Raw genomic sequence first — 23,825 nt, 5'->3', positions numbered from 1 at the left:
ACAAATAAATGATTAAATAATTAAAATAATTACCATGTATAACTAAAATAAATTAAATATTCAAAACATTGTACAAAACAATGACAAATTTAGAATAACATAAGCCATAAATAAAGTACCCAAGAACTAAAAATCTGGTAAAATTAGTAGGTTGTTCTGAACAATCAAGGGTGTTGGACCAAGCTACTCCTGTTTATGATTTCAAAGCACTGAATCAGATAAGGTATAAGTTGAGATTTAAAAATTATTTGGAGCTAACTAGGCAAAGAGAATAGGATAGTCTAGTTAGGGTTAGCCTGCACAAAGGCTCTGAGTCATGAAAAAACAAAGTGTTTGTTACTATTATAGTACTTAAATTTTTTCCAAGGATGACATGTAAAACCAGTACAGCCATACAAATACATACTGGCTAAATACTAAACTAGCTCTGCCTATACTGTAACTATATGTTTATTTGTCATCTTCAGCCACCACAGGGAGGGTCTATGTCTTTCAGCTAATCATTCCCAGCACTAGGCACAGTACTTGACACATATTAGTTACTAAATAAATATTTAAAAGAAAACTATTTACTCACAACACTTTTGACACCAAATGTGTGGGGGCTTCTTTCTCCACACTAGCCAATTTTCCAACTCCTTGAATATCAACTGGGTGTTGTATAATTTAATTCAATTCTGACTTTGACAACTTGGAGTTAGCACAGACTGCACAGGTGCGGGCTCAGTCCCACAAGACTGTACCCACCTTCTGACACCAATCACAAGAGGTGGGTCCCCCAGGTAGGTTACCAGTACTCTGTCCTACTTGGATACAAGTTGGGAGTTCCCATGACCCCATCTTCAGGTTTGATAATTTACTATCACTCAGGGAAAAACTTTACTTAAAACTTTATTAAAAGACATGATATAAAAGATACTATCCTTTATTATAAAGCAGGGGTCCCCAACGCCCAGGCTATGGACGTGTGACCAGTTTGTGGCCTGTTAGGAACCAGGCTGCACAGCAAGAGGTGAGTGGTAGGCGAGTGCAGCTTCGTCTATTTTCAGCTGCTCCCCAGTGCTAGCATCAGCACCTCAGCTCCACCTCAGACCATCAGGCATTAGATTCTCACAGAAACACCAAACCCTGGTACCAAAAAGTTTGGAGACTGCTGTAATATAAAGGCTACAAATGAAACAGCCAGATGAAGAGGTACATAGAGTGAGACCCAGATGGGTCCCAAATGCAAGAGATTCTATCTCTGTGAAATTTGGGATGCATCACACTATTGACACAAGGATGGATGTGTTCACCAACACATTGCTTGGGGTTTTTACGGAAGTTAGATTGACACGATTGATTAAATCATAAGGTCATAGGTGGGGGTAAAGTTCCAATCCTCTAAATATATAATTTGGTTTATCTGGCAACCAGCTTCCACTTGAAGTTATACAGAGTCCCACGTAGAGTCACCTCATTAGCATAAAAAATCATAATTTTTTCACTCCAGAGATTAGAAGGGTCTCAGAAGCTCTTGTTTCAGGAACTGAAGGTGAAGACCAACTATACAGACGATTCTTGACTTATGATGGGGTTATGTTACCAAACTCAAGGTGTTCGTTTTGCCTGCATGCATCAAAACCAAAAGAGACAAGGACAGGAGTTTGCAGCAAAGAAAGTAGAGGTTTATTTAAGGAAATGGCGCCAAGCCCAGAGACATAGGTGAGCTAGTGCTCAAAGACCTGCCTTCCTGATGGCCCCTAGAGAATAGGTTATATAGGGGAAAACTCATCAGTAGCTAAGGAAATTGGGGGTTATGAGCTCTACTGATTGGTCAGTGCTAGAATAGGAGACCCTTGAGCACTGCATCAGATCTTGATGTCAGTCATGGTGGTGTTCTACCTGGTTTCAAGGGAATACTGGCAAGGTCTTTCTGCCTTCCTGGGTGTAGAGCCTGTTATCGTTAGTTTGACTGAAACTCTGTTTCTGTGGTCAATAGACCTGAGGCTTTGTTCCTAAGAAGGATACTGACCTAAGGGGCTTGATGGTTAAGGGAGTAGTTGTCAGTATGCAGAAGGATAAGGAAAGAAAAGAAGCAAGTAGGTCCAAGGCCAGTTTGAACCAAGGAGAAGAGAAGTCATTTTAAAGAAGAGAAGATTTGCACGGTTACAGTTACATCCCAATATACTCATTGTAAGTTGAAAATATTGTAAGTAGAAATGTAGCCGAGCCCCTGGTATTTTTGGCAGCTAGAACTAAATAATTTAACTCTTAATTAGGCCTTTGTTCACATGTTAACTGCTCTTCTTGCTCAACCCTTTCTGTTCTCATGCATGTGGTCTAAGTTGCTGACGTGCTGTTTCTTTGTCAAGCAGGAAGAGAGAACTCCAGAGTCTCCAGGAGAATCTACGAATTTGTTTTATAGAAGGAAAGAATGTTTCCAAGGTCGCTGTGACCAGCTGCTGGCACTCAGGAGTCTGGTGTGAAAAGCATTATCTGTGACTAAAGAAACACAGACTTCTGTCCCAGTTCCCTGGAAGTCCCCTTCCCCTTCTTGCCTTAAAAACTCTTCTGCCTGGTCCAGAACTTCGGGGATGGTCTTTGGACATTTCATTAGTCCGCCGTCTTCCCAGGTTGTGGGCTTCCTGAATAAAGCAACTTTCCCTCTCCACCCAACACTTACTTGTCTCTTGAGTATTGGCTTTTGAGCGGTGAGCAGCTGAACGTAGGTGTTTTTTTTTGGAACAGAAAATGCACTTCTAATATACCTAACCTACACTTTACACTTTAATACACCTGCCCTACCTTAAACGTGCCGAGAACACAATATCCAAAAAATGCTGGTGACAGAACACTAGAGTGTTTGTGATCATGTGGTTGACTGGCAGCTGTGGCTTACTGCTGCTGCCCAGTATCATGAGAGCTTATCTATGCAAATCACTAGCCCAGGAAAAGATAAAAATTCTAAGTACAGTTTCTACTGCTTTCATACCATTGTTAAGTCAAAAAATTGTAAGTTGAACCATCATAAGGCGAGATCTGTCTGTATGTATTTCTTATATCACGATATCACAATATTTATTTATTGAATGAACAAATGAATTAATTATTGGCTCTACTTTGTTGGAACGACTGATCCAAAGTCTTCAGTGAGGGAGGTGGAGGAATGGGTGAAGAGGGAAGGAGATTAAGAGGTATAAATTGGTAGTTACAAAAGAGTCATGGGGATGTAGAGTATAGCTTGGGGAATATAGTCAGTAGTATTATAATAACTATGTATGGTGTCAGATGGGTCCTGGATTTATCGGGGCAATCACTTTATAAGTTCTATAGAGGTCTAATCACTGTGTTGTACACCTAAAACTAATATGTCAACTATAATTGAAAAAATAAAAATATAAAAATTAAAAAAATTGGCTGAAAAAAGTATAGAAAACATATGCTACTTATAAATTTAACAAAATGAAAAGAGCTGCCTACAAAACAACAACAAAAAACAAAGTCTTCAGTGAATGTGAGAACAGTCCAGGAAGTCAGTTAATGCCATGTCAGGAAATGGTAAAAAATAATATAACAGTATAACAGGAGGACATATGTCTCAAAGATGTGGCAGTTTTATTCAGGGGTGGAGCAGTTAATTACAATGTAAGATAACAGTCATAAGAATGAACCTCAACTATTTAAATTATAGTTATTAGGGCATGGGATTATATATTTTAGAAAAATTTACATAAAATTATTACAGTTATTTAAGGTTTAAATAGTTAACTCTTAGTTATCTGAAAATGTCTCTCCACCTTTTTCACATAATTGGGATGTTGTTGAAAAAGAGAGGAACACAGGCAACAACAGTTGTTAAAAGCACATGATGCAAGACGGGGTGAATCCCCCCTGGTGGGGACTCAAGCCTGCTGCCTGCCTTCCTGCCCTCCGAGAGTGGATCCTTGGCTTCATGCAGGGAAAAATCAAGAGCCAGCCAGAGCTAAAGACAAAGGAAAGTTTATCAGAGAAGGAATAACACTCCACAGACAGAGAGATGTGATCTCCTCACAAGAGTAAGAGAATGAGACCCCGAGCATCTAAAGAGCTGGGTTTATATGTTTTTTTAGTTTCTGTGAAAAATTACTGCTTATAGGGAGTAAAGAATAGAATGAGTGGTTGGGTTTATCTTTAACTTGTGCAGGGCACAGCTTAAAGTCTTTGTTTTCCTGTATTCCTTTCGTGGTATGGGTAAGCAGCGTTAAAGGGATGGGTAAGCAGGTAGTAATCTCGGCAGGAATCTTCCTTTGTTTTGTAGGTTCCCCGTGATCTGGCCATATGGCTGATCAACCAGGTTCCAAGTCTAACGGCGCCAACGGTACATAGCAGGCTCTGAATGTCACTTGGTTTAATATTTAGTCAGTTTGTGTAGTTCTTATGCTTCTTTCCTTTATTACACAGACTCTGGAGTCAGAATGCCTGGGATTAAATTCTGGCTCCACTATTTTAATTTGGGCAAGCGGCTTCACTTTCCTCTGCCTTCATTTCCTAATCTGTTAAAATGGGGATATTACCTGCCTCAGAGAGTTTTATGAGGATCAAATTTCTTAATAGCTGTGTAAATTCTTAGAATAGTACATAGTATGTACCATGTCAAGTGTTTGCCATTACTGTTTTTAAAACAGTATTGAACATTTTTATTATATTCTAAGTTCATCTTGAAAATGTTATTGCAGTCTTACTTTCTTCCTAAATGTCTGACAGTTAACTTTTAACTTCTCATTAGCAATCAAAATTCTGAAACAATGTTTTGCCAGAGACATTTTTGTTTGGCTGCCAACCACATAGCATGGCCAGGATTACACATGGGATTGATCCATTCAGCAAATAGGTCATGAACTTGATACCAGATTTGTTCTAAACTGTTAACAAGAAATAAGGAATATTCAGAGGTTCTATCTCAAACCTTTGAAAATCATCCAAGGTGAGTAACTGTAATGATCAGTCCTCCCTCTATTTGGCCTTTGCAAAAAGGTGGCTTTGATATAAGAATGAAGTAAGTAGTGCCTGGATGTCATTGGTCCACATCTGTTGTCACTGATAAGTAGTTAGCAGCCCAGCTGCTGAGGGGCCCCGGATAAGAGCTTATGGAGAAACAATGGATGGCAAGCCACATTTACACTATAAATACCAAGGCTAAGTGACTCCTCCCTAACCTAAAAACTCTCAGAAGACCCTTGGGGCATTCGCTCCTGGACCGTGGTGATAAACCACAAAAGGGCCTGTGAAAGAAACCATCCTGCCTACCAACAGTTCCCTCACAGTGTGCTCTATCCACAGGGCATCTTCATTTTGGCTCTGACAGCTGGAAGTTAGCTCTTTAGTTCGTCACCAACCCTCTGAGTTTCTACATGAGTGCCTAATCAAATAAAACAGTACACCTCATATTAAATTTGGACTCTATTCCCTCACCTCTCTTTGCCTGGGACAATAGTGTGATTAATCTGTCGTTTGCTTAGAGTATGGTATGTTTTCTTTTTTTTTTGCTTATTAAGAGATATTATCCTGTATACTATCAGTCTGTAAAATTATTATAATTCCCACTGCAAACATGTGCCAAATAAATTGCTGGCAAAGACAGAAATCAGTCTCTGAGCATAACTTTTGCTGCCTTCTAGAACAAAAAAACCCCCAAACAATTGGCGTAGTGGGCAACCCAATCTAAAAATAATAATAATTAATATTTGTTGGTGCTGTGAGATATATCATACTCCATGCCAAATTTGAAGTATAGATTAATAAATTATGTTAAATTTATAATTGACCAAAATCTGGTAAAGCTCATATCAGTTTGGCAAACTTTAAACTTAATATACTACTTACTACATATGGCATGCTACTGAAGTTATAAACAGCCTGCAAATGGACAAATTGATAAAGCTGTTATAGTTTGGATGCTAATGCTGGCCGTAATAATTACCTTAATGCTGCTTTACCATATTATAAACAACTTAGAATACTATTAAGCATCTCTATAATAAAGCATATTTTGAACACTGCTGTGAAAGGCAGGACAATAGTTGCACATATGCCTTGCTCACTCATCCTGCCAAAATTACTCGAGGTGGTTTAGGGGTAGAAAAATAAATTTAAAAAATAATAAATTTTTAAAAAGAGGTAGTTTAGAGGTAGAATATATTAACATCTGAGGATCCCTGGAGACCCACTGAAGATTTAGTCTGGAATCTCCAGATGTTGGAATGAATACCCCACCCAGTGAGTTATATCCTATATTAAAAAGAGCAAATAAGGAAGAAATTCCACATTAAGTAACATAGACACCTATAGGCAGAAAGGAAAAGTGCTAGCACAAAAAGTAATCTCCAGGGTAGGAAGAAACCCAGACGTTGTTGCTCCTGAGGGCACCAAGCCACACCCAAAGGACGATAATTATTTTAACCTTTTTAACCTACTAGAAGATAGGACTACAAGAAAGACAAAACTAGAACAAATGTTAACATGGATGCTGTCAGAGTTACTGAAGAAAGAGCTTATACTAGACAAGAAGTGAATGACAAGAACTAGAATGGAATTCCAGCAAACTGATTTGGACACAGAAACCCAGTGGCTATTAGAGTTATGGTCCAAAGGAGGACACAATCCAATTCTAACAGGAGCAGAAATTATGCAACTCCAGCCCTTTCCCGCCAACGCTTAATTTAATAGACACCTTGGAGCAGCTGTTCCCAATCTTTTTGGCACCAGAGACTGCTGCTCCTATGAGAATCTAATGCCTGAGGATCTGAGGTGGAGCTGAGGCAGTGATGCTAGTGCTGGGGAGTGGCTGCAAATACAGATGAAGCATCTCTCGCTCACCTGCCGCTCACTTCCTGTGTGTTTCGGTTCCTAACAGGCCCGGATCGGTACTGGTCCATGGCCCAGGGGTTGGAGACTCCTACATTACCTGGATGCTGCTCCTATGAGAATCTAATGCCTGAGGATCTGAGGTGGAGCTGAGGCAGTGATGCTAGTGCTGGGGAGTGGCTGCAAATACAGATGAAGCATCTCTCGCTCACCTGCCGCTCACTTCCTGTGTGTTTCGGTTCCTAACAGGCCCGGATTGGTACTGGTCCATGGCCCAGGGGTTGGAGACCCCTACCTTACCTGGTCTCCTATCCATTCTGGCCTCCTTCCAATACATTTTTAATGCTGTCATCAGAGCGTTCTTTTTAAAAAATTTAATCTGATCACATTAGTCTCTAGTTTAAAATCTTTTGACGGCTCCTTTCTCTTAAGTTAAAAACCAATCTCCATTAAAAGCACTATAGAACCCTACATACGTGGCCCACCCTTCCCTTGCTTTTTGTACTCCTGCCTCATAATAATGTGCCATGACCCCTCATGTCAGAGGTCCTGTACTTACGTTGTTCTCTCAGTCAAGAATGCGCTTCGGTGCCTTTCCTTCATCCTCTGTGGCCTGGTTGACTTTCATTTATATTTTGAAAATCAGGAAAACCTCTTCTGACCTACAATCTAGGTTAGTTTTCTTCATTATAAGTTTTTAGAAAATTATATTTCTCTCTCAGACTATAATCTCAGTTTATATATTCATTATAAAATTTGGGACTGTGTCTGGTTTTATTCTCTGTTATATTCCCAGTGCTTAGCATAGATTTCAGTAGAAAAAAGGCACTCAATAAATATTGGTTGAAAGAGAAAAAAAGAAAAAATTGATCTACACAAGAAGGTAGCCTCTTATCTTTAATGAGCTTGGTAGTGGAGATGGCAGAGCTTCTGACATCCAGTTCTAAGCCTCAGATGGGCCAGTAAGGGTGGAGCAGGTATTTCTGATCAAGAATCTCCTTGATGGTGGGGCTTTGTTCTTGGCTCTGTACTCAAGTCGGGTTCTCCAGTTGTCTGAGAGATTAGGTGAGATTTCTTATAATAAATTTCTTACAACTAGGAACCCCAACTTAATACATTTCTGAGTAAAAAATAACAGAAACCTTTCTGTCCATTCCGCCTACCCCACCTTTGTGATCAGATCACCAGTTTGGTGTTAAAAGTCATTTTGGTTTTAAGAACATATTAAATTTATGCCTTTATACATTTTAATTCTTCACTTATCTCCCATGATGACCTCTGAAGTACGTGGGATAGATCTTATTAATCTTCATTCCACAGATAAGGAAACTAAGGTGCAATAAATTACCGAATGGGCTAAGAAGGGCTCAATACTAGAGGGTCTCCAAAGTATTTGTCATATTTCCTCTCCAACCATACTTTTCTTTCAGAAATCCTGACTTCCCAAGAGGCAGCCCTATGTCCCCAGTGAGCTCAGCCATCTGCCCAGCCATACGTGGGATTGAACCAGAGGTGGAGATTTGACCAAAGTTACCCAAACAGATTTCCCTCGGCTGTACACAGAGACAGCATCTGTTGGGTGTGACAGCCACCATCTGCCAGGAGTCCTGCCACATTCTATCCAGAGAATGGGATCAGAGTCATTGTGCTGTTGTGGAAGCAGTTTTTCTCCAGATGCCTGATCCTAGCAGGGCAGATCCAGGTTTGGTAGGCTTATACAATGCAGGCTCTTTGTTAAGAAAAAATATTTTTAAAAATTATATATATAAAATACAATTTTGAGAGCACAGTGGGCTTCTACCTGAACCTATGTGTGTCAGATTTGAATCCTTTAAGATCTCTAATAAACTTTGTTTTCCCAAATAAACTTTTAAATTGTTTTTTAAAAATTGCAATTTGGTATGTCTGATGACTCTAAGAATTCCACAGACTCTTGGAATCATGTACTTCAAATCTTATTTCTTTTACTTCACTGACCACTGAGGCTCAGAGCTGGCCCATAGGCTACATTCATGTTCTGATCTGAACTCTGGGCCTGCATCCTCCTGTCAGAATGCCATTCGGTGGCCATTCTTATACCAAGATGCCCAGCAACAACTTCACTACGATGCAGAAAAACTATTCAACACTTGGAAATTGATTATTGCATGATAACTTAATATCACACCAGAGTATTAGGCCTTTCTCACAGACATCTAACTCTCTTGGGGATTGGAACTTTCTCTGAGTTATTATCTACAAGTGAGTAGCCCTAAACAATTTATAGTTCTGAGAAGTTAGAGGTTAACTTGTAGAAAATTGATAAGGTAGAATAATGTCTTATTTCCTACATGATAGCAAAGATACACCAAAGGTTATGATTTTATTGATTGGTACGATATTATACAGCTTTACACGTAACTTAGCAATCTTATTTCGTTCTTCCTTTCCCTGCTATCAATATACACTCCAGTTCTTCAAATCCTTTCTTAAGCAGCTCTTCCATTGGTTCCCTCACTGATGAGTTAGATGAGATTTTGCCTCATGCTCACTATTTGCTTGTATTAGACTTATGTTTTTAGTAATTTGAGAACTGTATTTTACACTATACACAGAGCGACTGTGGAAGACATTAAGTATATCCCCCAATCAACTTCCCTGAAAACGCTCACAGTCCCTCCAGTGCTATCTGACACAGTGGAAATGTGACAAATGGGAGGGGAGAAAGAGAGAAGTCTATCAAATGCAATCGAATGCAACACTTACTTAAAAAATATGACAATGGAACACATGCTAGGCTCTCTCAGGACCTTAGATGGTCTAAGTGAGGGTAACTGGACAAATTGAATATTGGTTTTCCTTTAGCTTACCTAACCCCAGCTATCACATTGTACATTACTTTTTCTTCCTAATGTACAATGTGACAGCTGGGGTTAGGTAAGCTAAAGGAAATCATAATATCCATATTAATTAATGTGGTTTTAAAAATTATCTTCATACAATAATCGATTCTCAAACACTCAGTGCAATGTACTTTGGGGGTTCCTCTGATTAAAAGGCATTGTTATTCATTCCTTTGTGACTGGATTAATTTCCTTCCCTTGGAAGGCCCTGTCGGAAACCAGCCAACCAAGTCAAACCAGGTCCCTGAATGGGGGAGCGGGGACTGAGAAAAAAGAGAAGACCTACAGGGTGCAGGAGGGAGAACATCTCACAACTGTCTCTCCGAGTTTATTTCTTAGGCTCCTTTTTATACATATTCTGTTCCTTTGTGTATCCCAAGATAACATTGTTAGAGTAACATCTTGAAGATCAAGGTACGATGGAAACTCCCTAACATAGTTAGAGTAACATCTTGAAGATCAGGGTACGATGGAAACTCCCTTCGAAACTCCCTTCGTACCTCCTGTTTCTAATCTTAATCTTCTTCCTCCTGGAATTCCTCAGAACCAGCCTTTTCCCTTTTATATGCAAGCAGGCCTCCCGAGATAATCTATGCACTCCTTTGAATTTTGGGAGCTTTAGCTCCCTACAAGGCCCTTCTCCCCATTTCACCCTACAAAGCCCAGCTGAGAGGCCACCTCTTTGTAGATTTCTCTGACCGAGCCCCACCCAAGGCTGAATGAATTTTTCCCTCATTTATGCTCCTACTGTTTTTTTTTTTTTGTACACCTCTCTCATAGTAGTAGTTATTACATCCACTATAATTTATATCTTTCCCTCAAACCAGGGTCAATGAAGATACTAAGAAGAAACTTCAATAATATCAAGAGCTGCTTGATATTATTGCATATCAGGAAATGCTTCATAGAATAGGTAACCTTCTACAAATGCCCTAAATTATTTCGTTCAATAAACATTTTTTGAACAGTTATGTATCGTGGGAATATGCAGTTGAAGGAAGGTACTATCCTCACCCTTAAAGCGACAGGTAGTGCTTTATGTAATATCAGCAATCAACACACATTTGTTGAAGTCGAAACAGGAGTTACATGAAAGAAGATGAATGGCAACACATACCTTATTTTTTTCTGTGATGAGTTGGCTGCTGAATAATTCCTGCCTGCCCTTGAAATGTAGCTTGTCCCTGTTAGGTAGGTTAAATGACTGTCCTTGCACTGTTCTTCCCTGTCCAATGTTTTCTTTATTCTCGAGTATGTACTGTAATGCTAAAAAAAGAGACAACAGACCCAAAATGGAATCACTTGTGCTCAGGCCCACATCAGCAAACCAGGATTTAATACTTAACCTAATTGCAGTTTCAGCTTTTCAGAATGTAACCTTTAACCTGTCACGTGGAATTACCTGGTCCACTCTAGTGAGATAATCCACCCTATGGACCCCTTCTGTTTCCCTTTAGAGGGCGACCTTTCCAGAAACAATGCATTCTTTGCTAATAATTTCTTTTTTTCTGCCTCATCTCTGCATTAAATTTTATTTTTTTTCTACAGCTTTAGGGAGCTCCTCTCTGTTTGCTAGACGGGAAGCTGCCTACTTCATGAATCATTGAATAAAGCCAATTTGACCTTTAGATTTACTCAGTTGAATTTTTGTTATTTAACAGTAGATAGCTAAAGATTAATGGTGTCCAACAGCACTGCTTTGGCAGCATTTTATATTGCTTTTAAATCCATTAAATTAAAAAATTATGGGAAAGTGTATGACAAGTGGTATGACCTCGCCATCAGAAGCCATCTAATATATTAGGAGGGGTTGACAAATAAAATGAAGATTGAAGACAGACTTAACTCCTTTATAATGTTTTTTACTAATTTTCATTTTTGGTGGCTTTTAAGTGGCTTTTGTACTCATAGAAACGGGGGCGGGGGCGGGGAAGACTTTCAGTAATTTATCGATCCAGTCAACAATCATTTCTCCAAGGCCAACTATGTGCCCAACACTGTTAAATGGTGGCAAAATTTAACAAAGTGGGTCATCAATAAACATTTACTGACCATAGTTTTTCTATGGAGTTAAAAACTTTGAGATAGAAAGCTAATATTATGAACTATTACAGAATACATACATGATAAACTGTGTGACTCTGACAAGTGTAAATGTAACTTGAGCGAGAGCGAGATTAGAATAAGGGTTACAATGCTAGGGTAAGAGTAAGGGTTAGATTGTGGGAGGTTTAATTTGGTCAAGTAAGTTTACTGAACATTTTCTGGGTTTCAGGCACCATAGCTGGGACGTAAATTTAAAATGCTTTGGTCTTTGCCCTCAAGGAATTTACAGCCCAAGAAAGATACATATAAACAAACCCTTATATTTGATGTAATACATGTTAGCAATATAACTATGAACAATGTGCTACAGGTACCCAGAGGAAGAAGGCTTTGCCTGGGGAATCAGAGAAGGCTTCTCAGGACATGTGACATTTGAGCTGGATCATAAAGAATGAGTTAAGCAGAAGGGAATAGGCATCCCTAAAAGGAATAATGAAAACCATATAAAACACTTTTTATAAGGAGCAAGAAAACTTTCTTCCTGGTTATGTTTCTTAGTACATCAAATTTTCAAGGGTCATGATAGTCTCATACATTCAAGACTGAATGCTGCCCAGCTGCCACGGAGCATCAGAGCTGCCCAGCAGAGTCCAGAACCATGAGCAATCATAACTGGCTGTAGTTTTAAGTTTTAGAAGTTGGGACTGGCTTGTTATATAGCAATAGTTGATCAGCGTGTGCGTGTTATCCAGTTAGGTACAGGGACAATGGAAGGGCATAGGCAGAGAGGAATGGAGTCAGTTGGCTTTTTCTGGCATCCCGAGAGTGAACATAAGGAAAGAGAGAAATCAGAGCTGTATTAGTCAGGGTTGTCCATAGAAAGGAAACCAGGATAGAGATTTATTTTAAGGAATTGGCTCATGTGATTGAGGAGGCTGATAAATCTAAAATCTGCAGGGTGGGCCAGCAGGGTGGAGACTTAGGGAAAAATTGCAGCTCAGTCCAAAGGCAGTCAGCTGGCAGAATTCCTTCTTGCTCCAAGGGAGGCCAGTCTTTGTTCTCTTAAGACCTTCAATAGATTGGATGATACTCACCCACATTAAGGAGGGTAACCTGCTTTACTCAAAATCCATCAATTTAAATGTTAATCTCATCCAAAAAAATCCAAAAAACAAAAAAACACCTCCACAGAAATATCCAGAATAATGTTTGACCAAATATCTGGGCACTGTGGCCCAAGGTGACAAATAAATTTGACCATCATTCCAGTTGAGAACTGTGGGAAATAGTGCCTCCATGGAAGCTTTGAATGAGTCCATCATGTCCTTGTAGCTACAGGGCATATATGGCTGAGGGTAATGCACAGATCCCCAGAAACGTCCCTGAGATTAGTGGTTGGCTAGAAAAACTGATGGCTCAAATTTTAGTTTCCTAGGATGTGCTTAAGTTTCAATTTTAACTAGGTCAAAAGTGATTGAGATGTAACCTTGTACTTTTACCAATTTATTTTTCTTATCACTATTTGATGTCTCTTAGACATCTCAAAGTTGATATATCTAATATTGAATGCTTGATTTGCAATCCTTTTCAATCTTCTTCCTTTGTAGACTTTCCTATCTAGTGATGGCACCTTCGTCCTACCAGATGGTCATATCAGAAACCTGGGAAATATTTTTTTGGGGGGATTCACTATTTATGTATGACAAATATTCCACATCCATGACTCTCTTCAGTCAGAGGTGATGCTGTTGGCCGTAGGCAGTTGAAGAACGAAGTCATCTAACTTGCCCCTCTTGAGAATGGCCCCACAGATAGTTTAGGTTTTAAACTGGCATTGAAACTGCTTGTCACCTCGTCAACCTCAGCCATGTTCCTCTGGATGGATGCGTAGTCCTTGGCAATTGATGATGTAGTTGCTGGCAGCGCATTTCCACAGCACGTCCAGGTTCAAGAACTCACCCTGTGTCATTCTGCATGTCTAGGCCATGCCTGGTGCCACCATGACAAGTGCCAAATGCAGAAGACTGGAAATATTGACTCCTTCTTTTCATCCCTTGTAATCAACCAGACGATTATGAACCTTTGTGAGTTTTACCTTTAAAATATATCTAGACTCCGTACATCATTCCATCTTCATTGTCATCACTAAGTCCAGGCCACTATTATACCTGTCCTGAGTCATGGAAATGGCTTTCTAAATTGTCACCTTGCTTCCACGTGGCTCAACTAGGTCTGGAGGATTCACTCATAAGATGGTTCACTCACTAGCAAGACAAGTTGATGCTGTCAGCCAGGGGTGGGGGTGGGGCACGTTTGGTTTCTCTCCCTGTAGGCTGCTCCATGGGGCTACTTGTTCTTCCTCACAGCCTGGCATCTGGATTCCAAGAGTAGGTGTTCCCCGAAATGAGAAGTAGAAGTTGCCAGTTTCTTAACACCTGGGCTTGAAACTGGCACTTTAGTATTCCATTCATTGGTGAAATCACAAAACCCATCCAGATTCAAAAGAAGAAATAGACCCCACTTTTCAATAAAAATGTCAGCTATGGCCATGCCACCCTGAACGTGCCAGATCTAATCTGATCTCAGAAGCTAAGCAGGGTCAGGCCTGGTTAGTGCTTGGATGGGAGACCACCTTGGAATAGTAGGTGCTGTAGGTGTGGTTTTTTTTTTTAAATGTCAAAGAATTTGTTCATCATAATCTGTCACAATCTTTCTTCTGGTCACAAACTGTTTCCTCTTACATGCAAAATACAATCACTTTCTTCCAAGACCTCCAAATATTTCATTTTATTTTGAGCATCAGGATCAAGCTAGTATCCAAGATAACTTTTGGTCACTTGTATGGCAGACACCTACACCAGCTGTGCTAAAAGAGCCATAGGAGAAGAACCTTTACCTGATTTTTTTTTCCCCACTCAAACCAGTATTTGGTCCATAACATAGGTAAACTATACATACTTATTGAATAAGTAGTCTTATTTAATTCTCATTTTTTTTGAACTGAACAAATTGACACTAAGAGAGGGTAAATAAATTTCCAAAGGTTAGAGAGTAATAGTCAAATCAGGATTTAAGGTCTGTTTGACTTAAAACTCATTCTGAAAATAAATAACATGATCTGTTTCTCAGTGGGACTTAGAATCTAGTAGAGGTAAGTAAGATTAGGTATGATGAAAAAAATGAGATAACAAAGGGTAAGCTAAGCTAAGATATTGGCTGTGGGAAGGAACAGATGCAACTGACAGCTTGAAGAGGTCAAGATCTGACGAATGTCCAAATGTGGGAAGGGTGGAAATGGATAGAGCCAAGTATTATTTCCAGCCTCTGAAATAGTAAGAGACCAGGAGAATGATAAAACAGGCAAATTTGGAGAGGGAGCTAGACATGAGAATTCAAGTTCATAAACAAGCCAACTAGCTAGCAGGTAAGGCAAAAATTCAAGATTCAGGAATCTTGTAAGATCACATAGTAACTTTTAAAAAATTTCTTTAAAAATTTTAAATTGTGGTAACAATATACAGGAAACTATTTTAAGTGTACAGGTCAGTGGCATTAAGTTAATTCACAGTGTCGTGCAACCATCGCTACCATCCATCTATATAACTTTTCCATTGTCTTAAACTGAAACTCTGTACCCATTAAATAATAACTCTCAATTTCCTCCTACCCCCAGCCCCTGTCGACCACTGTTTTACTTTCTGTCTCTGTGAATTTGACTATTCTAGGTACCTCATATAAATGAAATCATACCGAAGAGGAGGAAAAGTAATTTTCCCTCTACCCTTCTGAGTTCTTGGCTGGGACTCCCTGTAATAAGAGATTAGCAGGAGAAGAACAAACAGAAGTTTATTAACATGTATACCTCATGAGAGATACCCAGGAAGAGTGAGTAACTTCTAGAGAAGGCCCAAGTCATTCGCCTTAAATACCATCTTTAGTAAAGACAAACGAAAGATGTAGGGGTGGGGGTGGAGGCAGCCAGTTATGACAAGTTACCAGAAAAAGCAAGGGTAAAGGCCTGTTTTGCAGATTTAAATCAGTGTCTTCTTCATTGATAAGATTTCTTGTGATTTAGCCATCTTTTTCTGCTTGGTATAGAGAGGATACCCCATTATAAATGGAGATTTATTTTATAAATGTAAATTCCCCTTACAAAAGGGAAATTTTTAGAGCTTCTCCCATGTCTACTGTTTCTTTAAATAATTAGCTCAAAACAATCCTTATGCCATAGAGACATATTTTGGAGTAGCACATTCTGCTACCCTTCGAATTCCTGCCTTTGAAACTTCCCAGTAAGTTTCACAGTCCAGAAGCCGAGTTGGTAGTTTGTTCCATACTCACTGAACCAATCTTTAATCCTGAGAATAGGTCAGTTAGGTTAGAGTTGTGTCTTACTTCAGGAGGTGGTGTCACAGGTGGGCTCCCAAAGTTAGGCCTATACGATGCAAGCAACCAGGTATTTAATAAGAGGCATTTCTATGAAAATAAAAGCAAAGATTAATGTTTAGAACAGACTAAAAACTCAGTTTTGAGTCCAAAGGGCAGTTAGTAGCGATTTCTCGATGTTGGGCTTGAAGCATTTTCAGTTAGAGGAGAGGTGTGGCAGTCTGATAGGTATTCCTGGGCTTTTAACCACTGGCAGGAACTAGAGGAAAGACTTTCACAGAAATGTCAAAGCAAAGCAAGAAAATTATTCTGCCTTAGCTTAAATGGGTGCCTTATTTGGAAAGGCCTAGTTGGCTGTTTGTGATTAGTTGTCCTAGATTTCCAGCTAACCTTGAAGCATTTATAGCCTTAGGTTTTGGTTTGCTTATGCAGCCTACCAAGGTGTTAGAGCCATCTTAGTCTAACGGCCTCCTTGTTTAATTAATTTAAAAATACCCAGAAGTGGAATTCATTTATTAAGGGTTCTATTTGAATTCAGTCTGTAATGAGGGATGTGCTCTTTTAATGAAGACAGTCTGTTTAACTGCAGTTTCCCCAGCCCAACAAGACCCGCTCAGTGAGGCTCTCCTTGAATTACTTTTCTGAGACTAGGCTCCTCCAAATACCCAAAACAAGAATTGTGTAGTAATCCCACATTTGTGATAACCCATGCTGACAACAATGTGCTTTGCCTATAGTAGGTATTAAGTACTTGAAAATAGTTCCAATATATTATTTATAGTATATTAATGGGTTATGCATTAGTAAACACCACGTTTTGTGTCTTTTAAAACAGGACTAAAATATTTTTTCGCCAAAGAAAGGAGCGTCGCGTCTCCTCACCCCTTCCTTAATTAAACTTTCATCACATACAAGAAATAACTGATTTATACAGTGTCAAGTTGAATCTCTGCAGGTAAAGGAAGACTCGATACTGTAGCTTTTCTTAGAGATCAGCTGCTTGCCCAGCATGCAGAAACTACCAGTTTTGGGGTCTGAAAGTTTTCCTCAGAGTTCAGATGTACTGGACCAATTCTACCCAGCCCAGAATACCCTTAAAGCCCCTGCGGACTGTTCTGGGGGGATTCTAGCGGCGGCTGATTGGGACACTAGCCGCCGGCCGGCTCGCGCTCAGCCGCGTCGCTTCTCTTGCCTCCTTGCATCGGCCCGGACCGTTTTCAGCTTTGATTGCTCACGGGCAGAGCCACGAACCCAACAGCCGCCCGAGCTCGCCGCCCTGCTCGCGGCCCTGGGACGCGCTGGGTGCGGCGACGTCTGCTTCCAACAGTCGCGCCTAGAAAATGGCTTCAGGCCATGCGCCACTGCGGCCGTTGAGACACAAAACCGACGCCTAGGAGCGGAGAGCCTGGAGGCATGGCCTAGGTGTCAGGCGGGCTCGGGGACCAGGGTCTATCGCAAAAGAGCCTGCGGCGCAGGTGTGGGCGGCGCAGGTGTGGCCGCGGGCGCGTAACGTCACGTAGCGAGACCGCGCGTGCGCGGCCGTCAAGGGCGGGGCCAGGAGTTAAATGCAGCCGCGGCTCCGCGCAGCCCGCTGGTCTCTGGCGGCGTCGGGCTTCGCTTCTTCGGCGTGCTTCCTACTATAGGTAAGAGATGCGACGACACATGCTCAGGACAGTAACCTTGCCTCCCTGGAGGCTTGGGGCGGCCGTTCAGGATTCGACTTAGAGAATAATTCGAAAAGTTAGAGTTTGACATGACATGTTACCTACATTTTTGACTAAGTTCTAGTTGATAGACGGACGTGCAGTAGGGAACCTAAATTTAAGTCCAAGTCCATTCGTGAATTGGATAGATGTCGGAGCATCTTTAGCTTAATTATGGAGGACACTATTTTCCCCCCTCGAAATTTCATTTTGACCATGTGTGAAAGAGTAATTGCCAGCAATTTGGGTGAGGTTGGGCGCTTTAATGAAATAGTCAAACCGATAGAATTTTTCAGTTCATGTCAAACTAACAGTAAAAAGGAAAGAATGGGTGTTACTGCATTTAGCTGGGTTTGGCAGAGTGAAAATTTTTAGGTTTTCTGAGCCTTTGGCTGTTGTGTGGGACGGTACTGAATAAATTCTGTGGATTGAAGAGGAAATTTGAGGAATCCTCATACAAAAGGCTAATCAGCTTTCTGTTCTGCTTCTGTAAATATGCTTGCTGTATGCAAGAGCTCCCTTGCAGAGCTCACTTGCCCTTTGGTTGATGAATGTAACTATTTGTACCTTAGCAGATCCTGCTTTCTGTAACAATTTGTAACCCTCAGTATCCATAACAACTCTCCCCTTTCTCCCAATGTTACTACTTGCAAAGCCATAGCAACATCCGCCATTTGTAACGGTCTGAGTTCAAACAACCAATCAGCTTGTGTAAAAACTCTAAGGAATGTTGCAACTGCATTCCCCACCGAGATCTTCAGGGATCTTCAGGGCACTAGCTCCTCTGGGACTGTGTGTAATAAATCTGAATTCTCCTTCTCTCCAAGTTACTGCTTGGTTTCACTGCTTGGTTTTCGGCTGGATTGGTTTTGGGATTTTTCCACAAATTAAATGGTAACATGAAGAGAAGGGAGAAAGCCCACTCTGTCCCTTCCCTAGTGATCTAGACAGTACAGGCTTCTCTTTTTATAACTTGATATATTGTATTTACAGCCAAGTCATTGCTGATTCTAGAGCTTGAAGTATACATCTGCATTTTTGTTTCAACAAATCTTAAACACAATGGACCAGAGCAACAAAGAGGTAATTGCTGCCCTTCCTAACCCACTTATATGACTGTTATTTATCTAATGGGGTTATGTTCAAGAAAAATTCTGATATTATGACTGTTGCAATAAGAGCATTGTTAGTAGGGGCGAGATGGGGCTCAACTTTACACACAACAAAGACTAATGGGGATTTATAGCCTATGAGCTGAGTGAAGGGGTTAGTGAAAGGAAAAGAGACATCAAGGGTATGGGGGATTCTTGCTAAGTGGATTTATGGACTTAACAGGATTTTTGCTGAAGGCAGGCAGGCCAAGGTGTTATCAAGGGTGGGGCATGAGGACATTGATCAGATAGTTTGATCAAGGGTAGGGGATTCTCTAAACAGACTTAGGACTCTGCTACAGCTGGGCTAGGCAGGCCGAAAACAGGATGGGGTCCAGGTGGAGGTCTAGTCAGAGGGCTCAAAGGAGCCTGACTTCAGTTTGGTCAGGAAGAGACTTGTTAGCCTTCTGCCTATCTGGATCCTAAAGATCCGTAGGCTTGGAGGCTTGTAATTGTATTTGATGTATTCATAATTTTCAACTCAGTTTTAGAAAGCATAAAGCAAGATTCTTAAAGAGAAGGCTTAGATGAACAGTGGAAGAAATGCGTTGTCACCTAATTTTAGCACAGGTGGTTGAAGGGCCAATATGTTCTGCAAAGTGGGGAAAAGAAAGCTATTCATTCTTGAAATCATGCATGACTTATTTTTTTTGTTGGTAAACTTTCAGTGCAATATTGTGGTTGATGGTAATTTTCACATTCCCTTCAAGAAGGTAATTCATTTTAGCCCTCCGTTATACAGACAGCGTTACAACTTCGTTAAAGATTTGGTGGATCAACATAAACCCAAGAAGGTAGGTATTTCTTCTTCTACACGTTTAACACTCTTATAAAATGTTTTGTCAAGTAAAGAAGTCTTGGTTAGAAAGCAGCGACTTCAGAAAGATTATTGCAAGGAGAGAAAGGAGTTGTTGCAATGGAGAGAACACTGACGATAAGATCCACACCTGTCTCAATAGTTGGAGCAGAAAGGGGTTTTCTTTTCGAGGGGAGTAAACTAAGCTTCAGAGAGCTGGGCGGGGAAAGTGGTAAAAGGGTGGTGTGAATGGAGAGTAGAATGTGTTAAGCCCGAGTAAAGGCTGAGGGCAGTCCAATGGTTAAGGGCCTGGGAAAAGTGAGAAGCTTGACCAAGTTAGGTTAACATGGATAGTTAACAGGTTTCTAATGTCTCAGATTAATTTCTGTGTACTTTTTTCTGAAAAAAGAGGCTCTCATCTAATTTTATGATTTTTGGTACCCACTCTCTCCCAAGTCTTTGCTCCTATTTGACTTCTTTCTGGCTATAAATGTTTCTAAAATACATTTTCTGTTGTCTACAGGTTGCAGACTTGGGGTGTGGTAATGCTTCACTTATACAGACAATTAAATGCCACAGTTGCATTGAACTGCTTGTTGGAGTAGATATCAATAAAGATAAAATAGACTCACAAAGGTAATACCTAATTTCTGAGAGAACTGTGTATTAATCTAAAACAAGCTACTATTACAGGAAGTGTTAATTTTATACAACATACAAAATGTTATGCCTCAGGCTCACCAAATGACTATGCCATAATACTAATTGGCTGTATACATCGAATACCTGTTTCTAGTGTAGAAAGTATAACCTCGATTAAGTAATGTTAGTAGTCAAAGCATTGCAAATTAAATTTCAAGAGGCAAGAATCTAATTGCTTTATTGCTGGACACCCTGGTAGCTTACAGCAGAGCACCAGGCTGCCTCTTCCATTTGAAGCAGCGCAGCTCTCCAATCTCATATATACATTAGATTTCTTCTAAAGAAAAAGCTGAAAATCACTCCTCCAAAGGTGAGCTGGTAGCCCAAAGGTATTAAGAATGAGAGCAACATCAAACATTCAAAAGCCTTGTTACTGACATTGACCGGTTGCTTCCCCGTGAGAAGGGTTGCTCTCTGGCCTGGCACTCGATGCATTGTGCTATGTCAGACACACCAGCGGAGGCAGAAGATAACCAGGTCAGAGTTCTGTAGTTGGTGAGCATTCTAAACATTGTGTTCAAATGTCCTCCGAATGTTAACAATAATGCTCTTGCAGGTGTACATTGTCTCCATTCTGCGGGGATTATCTAAGTCCCCGGGACCTGAATTTGTCCATCATCTTATATCATGGCTCTGTTGTGGAGAGAGACTCTCGTCTGCTTGGATTTGACTTAATAACATGTATTGAATTGTAAGTATTAAACTAATTTCTACTGTATAAACTCATTAGAAAAATCTCACTGAATTAGTCTCAGTAAATTTAGTATTCTAAATATAATCTTATTTGTAAACAATTGCTTGTCAGTTGGGACTGGCTTTTTTACCATGGGCAAAGGGAAGGATAAGACTATTTTAGGTCACTATTACATATTCAAAGAAGGGACGATAAATCAATGGAGAGTTGGAAATTGTTTTTGATAAATCAATTAGGGAATATTTGCAGGTGAAGCTAAGATTTTCTTTCTCGCTAACCATTTTAGAATAGAACACTTGGATGAAAAAGATCTGGCCAGATTTCCCGAAGTCGTATTTGGGTACTTGTCTCCAGCCATGGTCGTCATCAGCACACCGAACTCTGAATTCAATCCCCTGTTTCCAGCAGTGACTTTAAGAGATTCAGATCACAAATTTGAGTGGAACAGAAGGCAGTTTCAGACTTGGTGAGTTCTAATGTTTTCATGTTTATTGTTTTTTGGGGGGACTCCACTGAGGTTTAAAATACAGTGAAGTAAATCTTTATATGATATTGAAATTTTTCTCCCAATTTAATTGATTTCCAAAGTGCAACTGAGCACGTCATTAAGATTGTCAAGGAACCACATCTGGGCAAAATCGATGGAAGTTTGATCTCTTAGGTCTCACGCTGGGAAGTGGGTGTGGGCATCTGATACCTTTTTATATGAAGGCGACAGGAGTGTCAAGGGTTGAGATGGGAAACAGAGAAGGTGTGGGGCCTGGCCCAGGGGCATCTCCCAGGGGCTTGACATGTTCCTGGCATAATTCTAAACCCAAATAAGAGTTGGGACTGGACCGCTTGTGTCCTTGTCCACCCCTACACTCCATTTCACAACAATTTATTTCTCTCCTTGTTTTGACTTCAGGGCTTTAAGTGTGGCGAATTTCTACAATTACTCTGTGGAGTTCACTGGCGTGGGAGAACCACCAGCAAGAGCTGGGAATGTTGGATACTGTACCCAGATAGGGGTCTTCCGGAAAATTGGAGCAAAGGCAACTGAATCATGCATTGCGGGACAGTGTGATGAACATGTTTATAAAATTGTGAGTATTTGTGAGGTAGTATCAGGACAAGTATATTTACTGGGATGGTGAACTCACAGTCCTCACTGTAGAGATAGATGTGTGTAAATGACCTTATTTCGAGGTTAACTTTTGAGAATCCTTCCTGGCCCATAGCCATCAGAGTTGGGTCTGCTGTAGCCCTTGACCACCTGGCCTTTTGCCATGTCTTAATATTAAAGAGAATGGTCTGCTGGAGGCTTAGGCTACTAGGCTGTTTGGGTCAGCAACTTCCCTTTTGTAATGTAGGATCATCAACAGGAAGAAGCCCCCAGCAACTGGGTTCAAATAATGACTTGGAACAAGCTCCAAGCTTAGGCCCTTTTGGTTAAAGGAGATATAGTGATGAATAAACACATTTCCCTTTTAATTGGCAACATTTTTTCTTTTTTACCCTATGTGTCAATTGTTTGATTCTCATTATAATTGTGGCATTTATGATTAGTAGGGTTTGACATTTGTACATACAGTTTATTTTTTTTAAGGTGAGGCAACCCTTGGTTGACCTCACGGATTGCAAGGACCTTGTCAGTTTACAGTCTCTTATTTTTTTATTTTTAAAACTTACAGCACCTGGTCTTCCTAGGTGGTCTCCCATCCAAGAACTAACCAGGCTCAACCCTGCTAAGCTTCGGAGATCAACCGAGATTGGGCTTGTTAAGAGTAGCATGGCCGTAGATGACGGTTAATTCTTAATGTGGTAAAAAGTTAACTAATGGTTTTGAAAATTTTCCTTCAGGTTTATACAGTCTCATACCCGAGTTTACAGCAAAAAGAAGTCCGCAAATTTGCACTGACAAGTGAGGTGTCCCGCCAAGTCCAGAGCCTGAAACGCAGATACGTATCAAGTGTGAAAATACTACAGGACGACGAATCTATTCATAAGTTAAACGACACCGGGATCATCACGTTTTTTGGACCAGTCTTCACAGAACTTGAAAAAACCAACATAGAGAAGTCTCCCAAACCTTTCTGTTTTGGAAATAAGTTTTATGTACCCTTGGAAAGACTTTTTGCTTATCCCAAGGTGAACCGCTTATGTGAAAATGTAGACATGATGAGAGCGCTTATTCGCGACACGATGAGACTGAACCGTGATGGTTCCGCAGTGAAGGTGGATCTGCATGATCCGTGAGCCATCCTTCCTGGAATTCAGGGTCTTAGCAGTAATTGGGCTCATTGAGAATTTAAGCTTTGTTAGTTATGATTCAAGTAGCCTTGTTTTTAAATATGCTTTGTTTTGGGGTGGGGGGTTAGGGAGTTGGTTCATAATATGCTTATGTTTTGTTTTGGAGCCATGTTGCATGTGACATTAAAAAGTTTTAAAATTATAGTGTTTAAGACTTTTTACCTGGGGGTGGGGTTAGGGTAGCTTTAAAATCTTTAGGATTCTGTCTCCTTTGGGCTAAATTCTAACCTAATACTTAGCCTAAAACAGAAAGGAATGGAGGTGATTGAAGCCTCATGATATAGACAAGATATAAAATTTAATAACTAAACATTTAATTTACAGAAGTAATACTGTAAAAATTAAAAA

The 23,825-nt window shown here is 40.3% G+C and overlaps 1 protein-coding gene and 1 pseudogene across 3 annotated transcripts; both read left to right on the top strand.

The window, feature by feature from the left end:
* The first annotated feature begins 14,291 nt into the window (after nt 1-14,291).
* Nucleotides 14,292-14,410, top strand: LOC112469125 (annotated as a pseudogene).
* A 3,282-nt stretch (nt 14,411-17,692) lies between these two features.
* Nucleotides 17,693-23,619, top strand: HENMT1 (HEN methyltransferase 1). 3 transcript variants are annotated; one of them, XM_015595434.2, is made up of 8 exons: nt 17,693-17,782; nt 18,836-18,925; nt 19,707-19,787; nt 20,313-20,425; nt 21,048-21,182; nt 21,472-21,651; nt 22,093-22,270; nt 23,028-23,619. In XM_015595434.2, exons 2-8 carry the CDS (start codon nt 18,905-18,907, stop codon nt 23,421-23,423), a joined length of 1,104 nt encoding a protein of 367 aa, XP_015450920.1. In that variant the 5' UTR covers nt 17,693-17,782; nt 18,836-18,904; the 3' UTR covers nt 23,424-23,619. The 3 variants fall into 3 exon arrangements, with proteins under 3 accessions (XP_015450920.1, XP_015450919.1, XP_006919857.2); XM_015595433.2 differs by having other exon boundaries at nt 19,704-19,787; XM_006919795.3 differs by having other exon boundaries at nt 19,662-19,787.
* The last annotated feature ends 206 nt before the right edge of the window (nt 23,620-23,825 follow it).

Source organism: Pteropus alecto, unplaced genomic scaffold (assembly GCF_000325575.1).
Source record: "Pteropus alecto unplaced genomic scaffold, ASM32557v1 scaffold106, whole genome shotgun sequence".
NCBI classification, from domain to species: Eukaryota; Metazoa; Chordata; class Mammalia; order Chiroptera; family Pteropodidae; genus Pteropus; species Pteropus alecto.
This window is presented reverse-complemented; position numbering and strand designations above follow the sequence as displayed.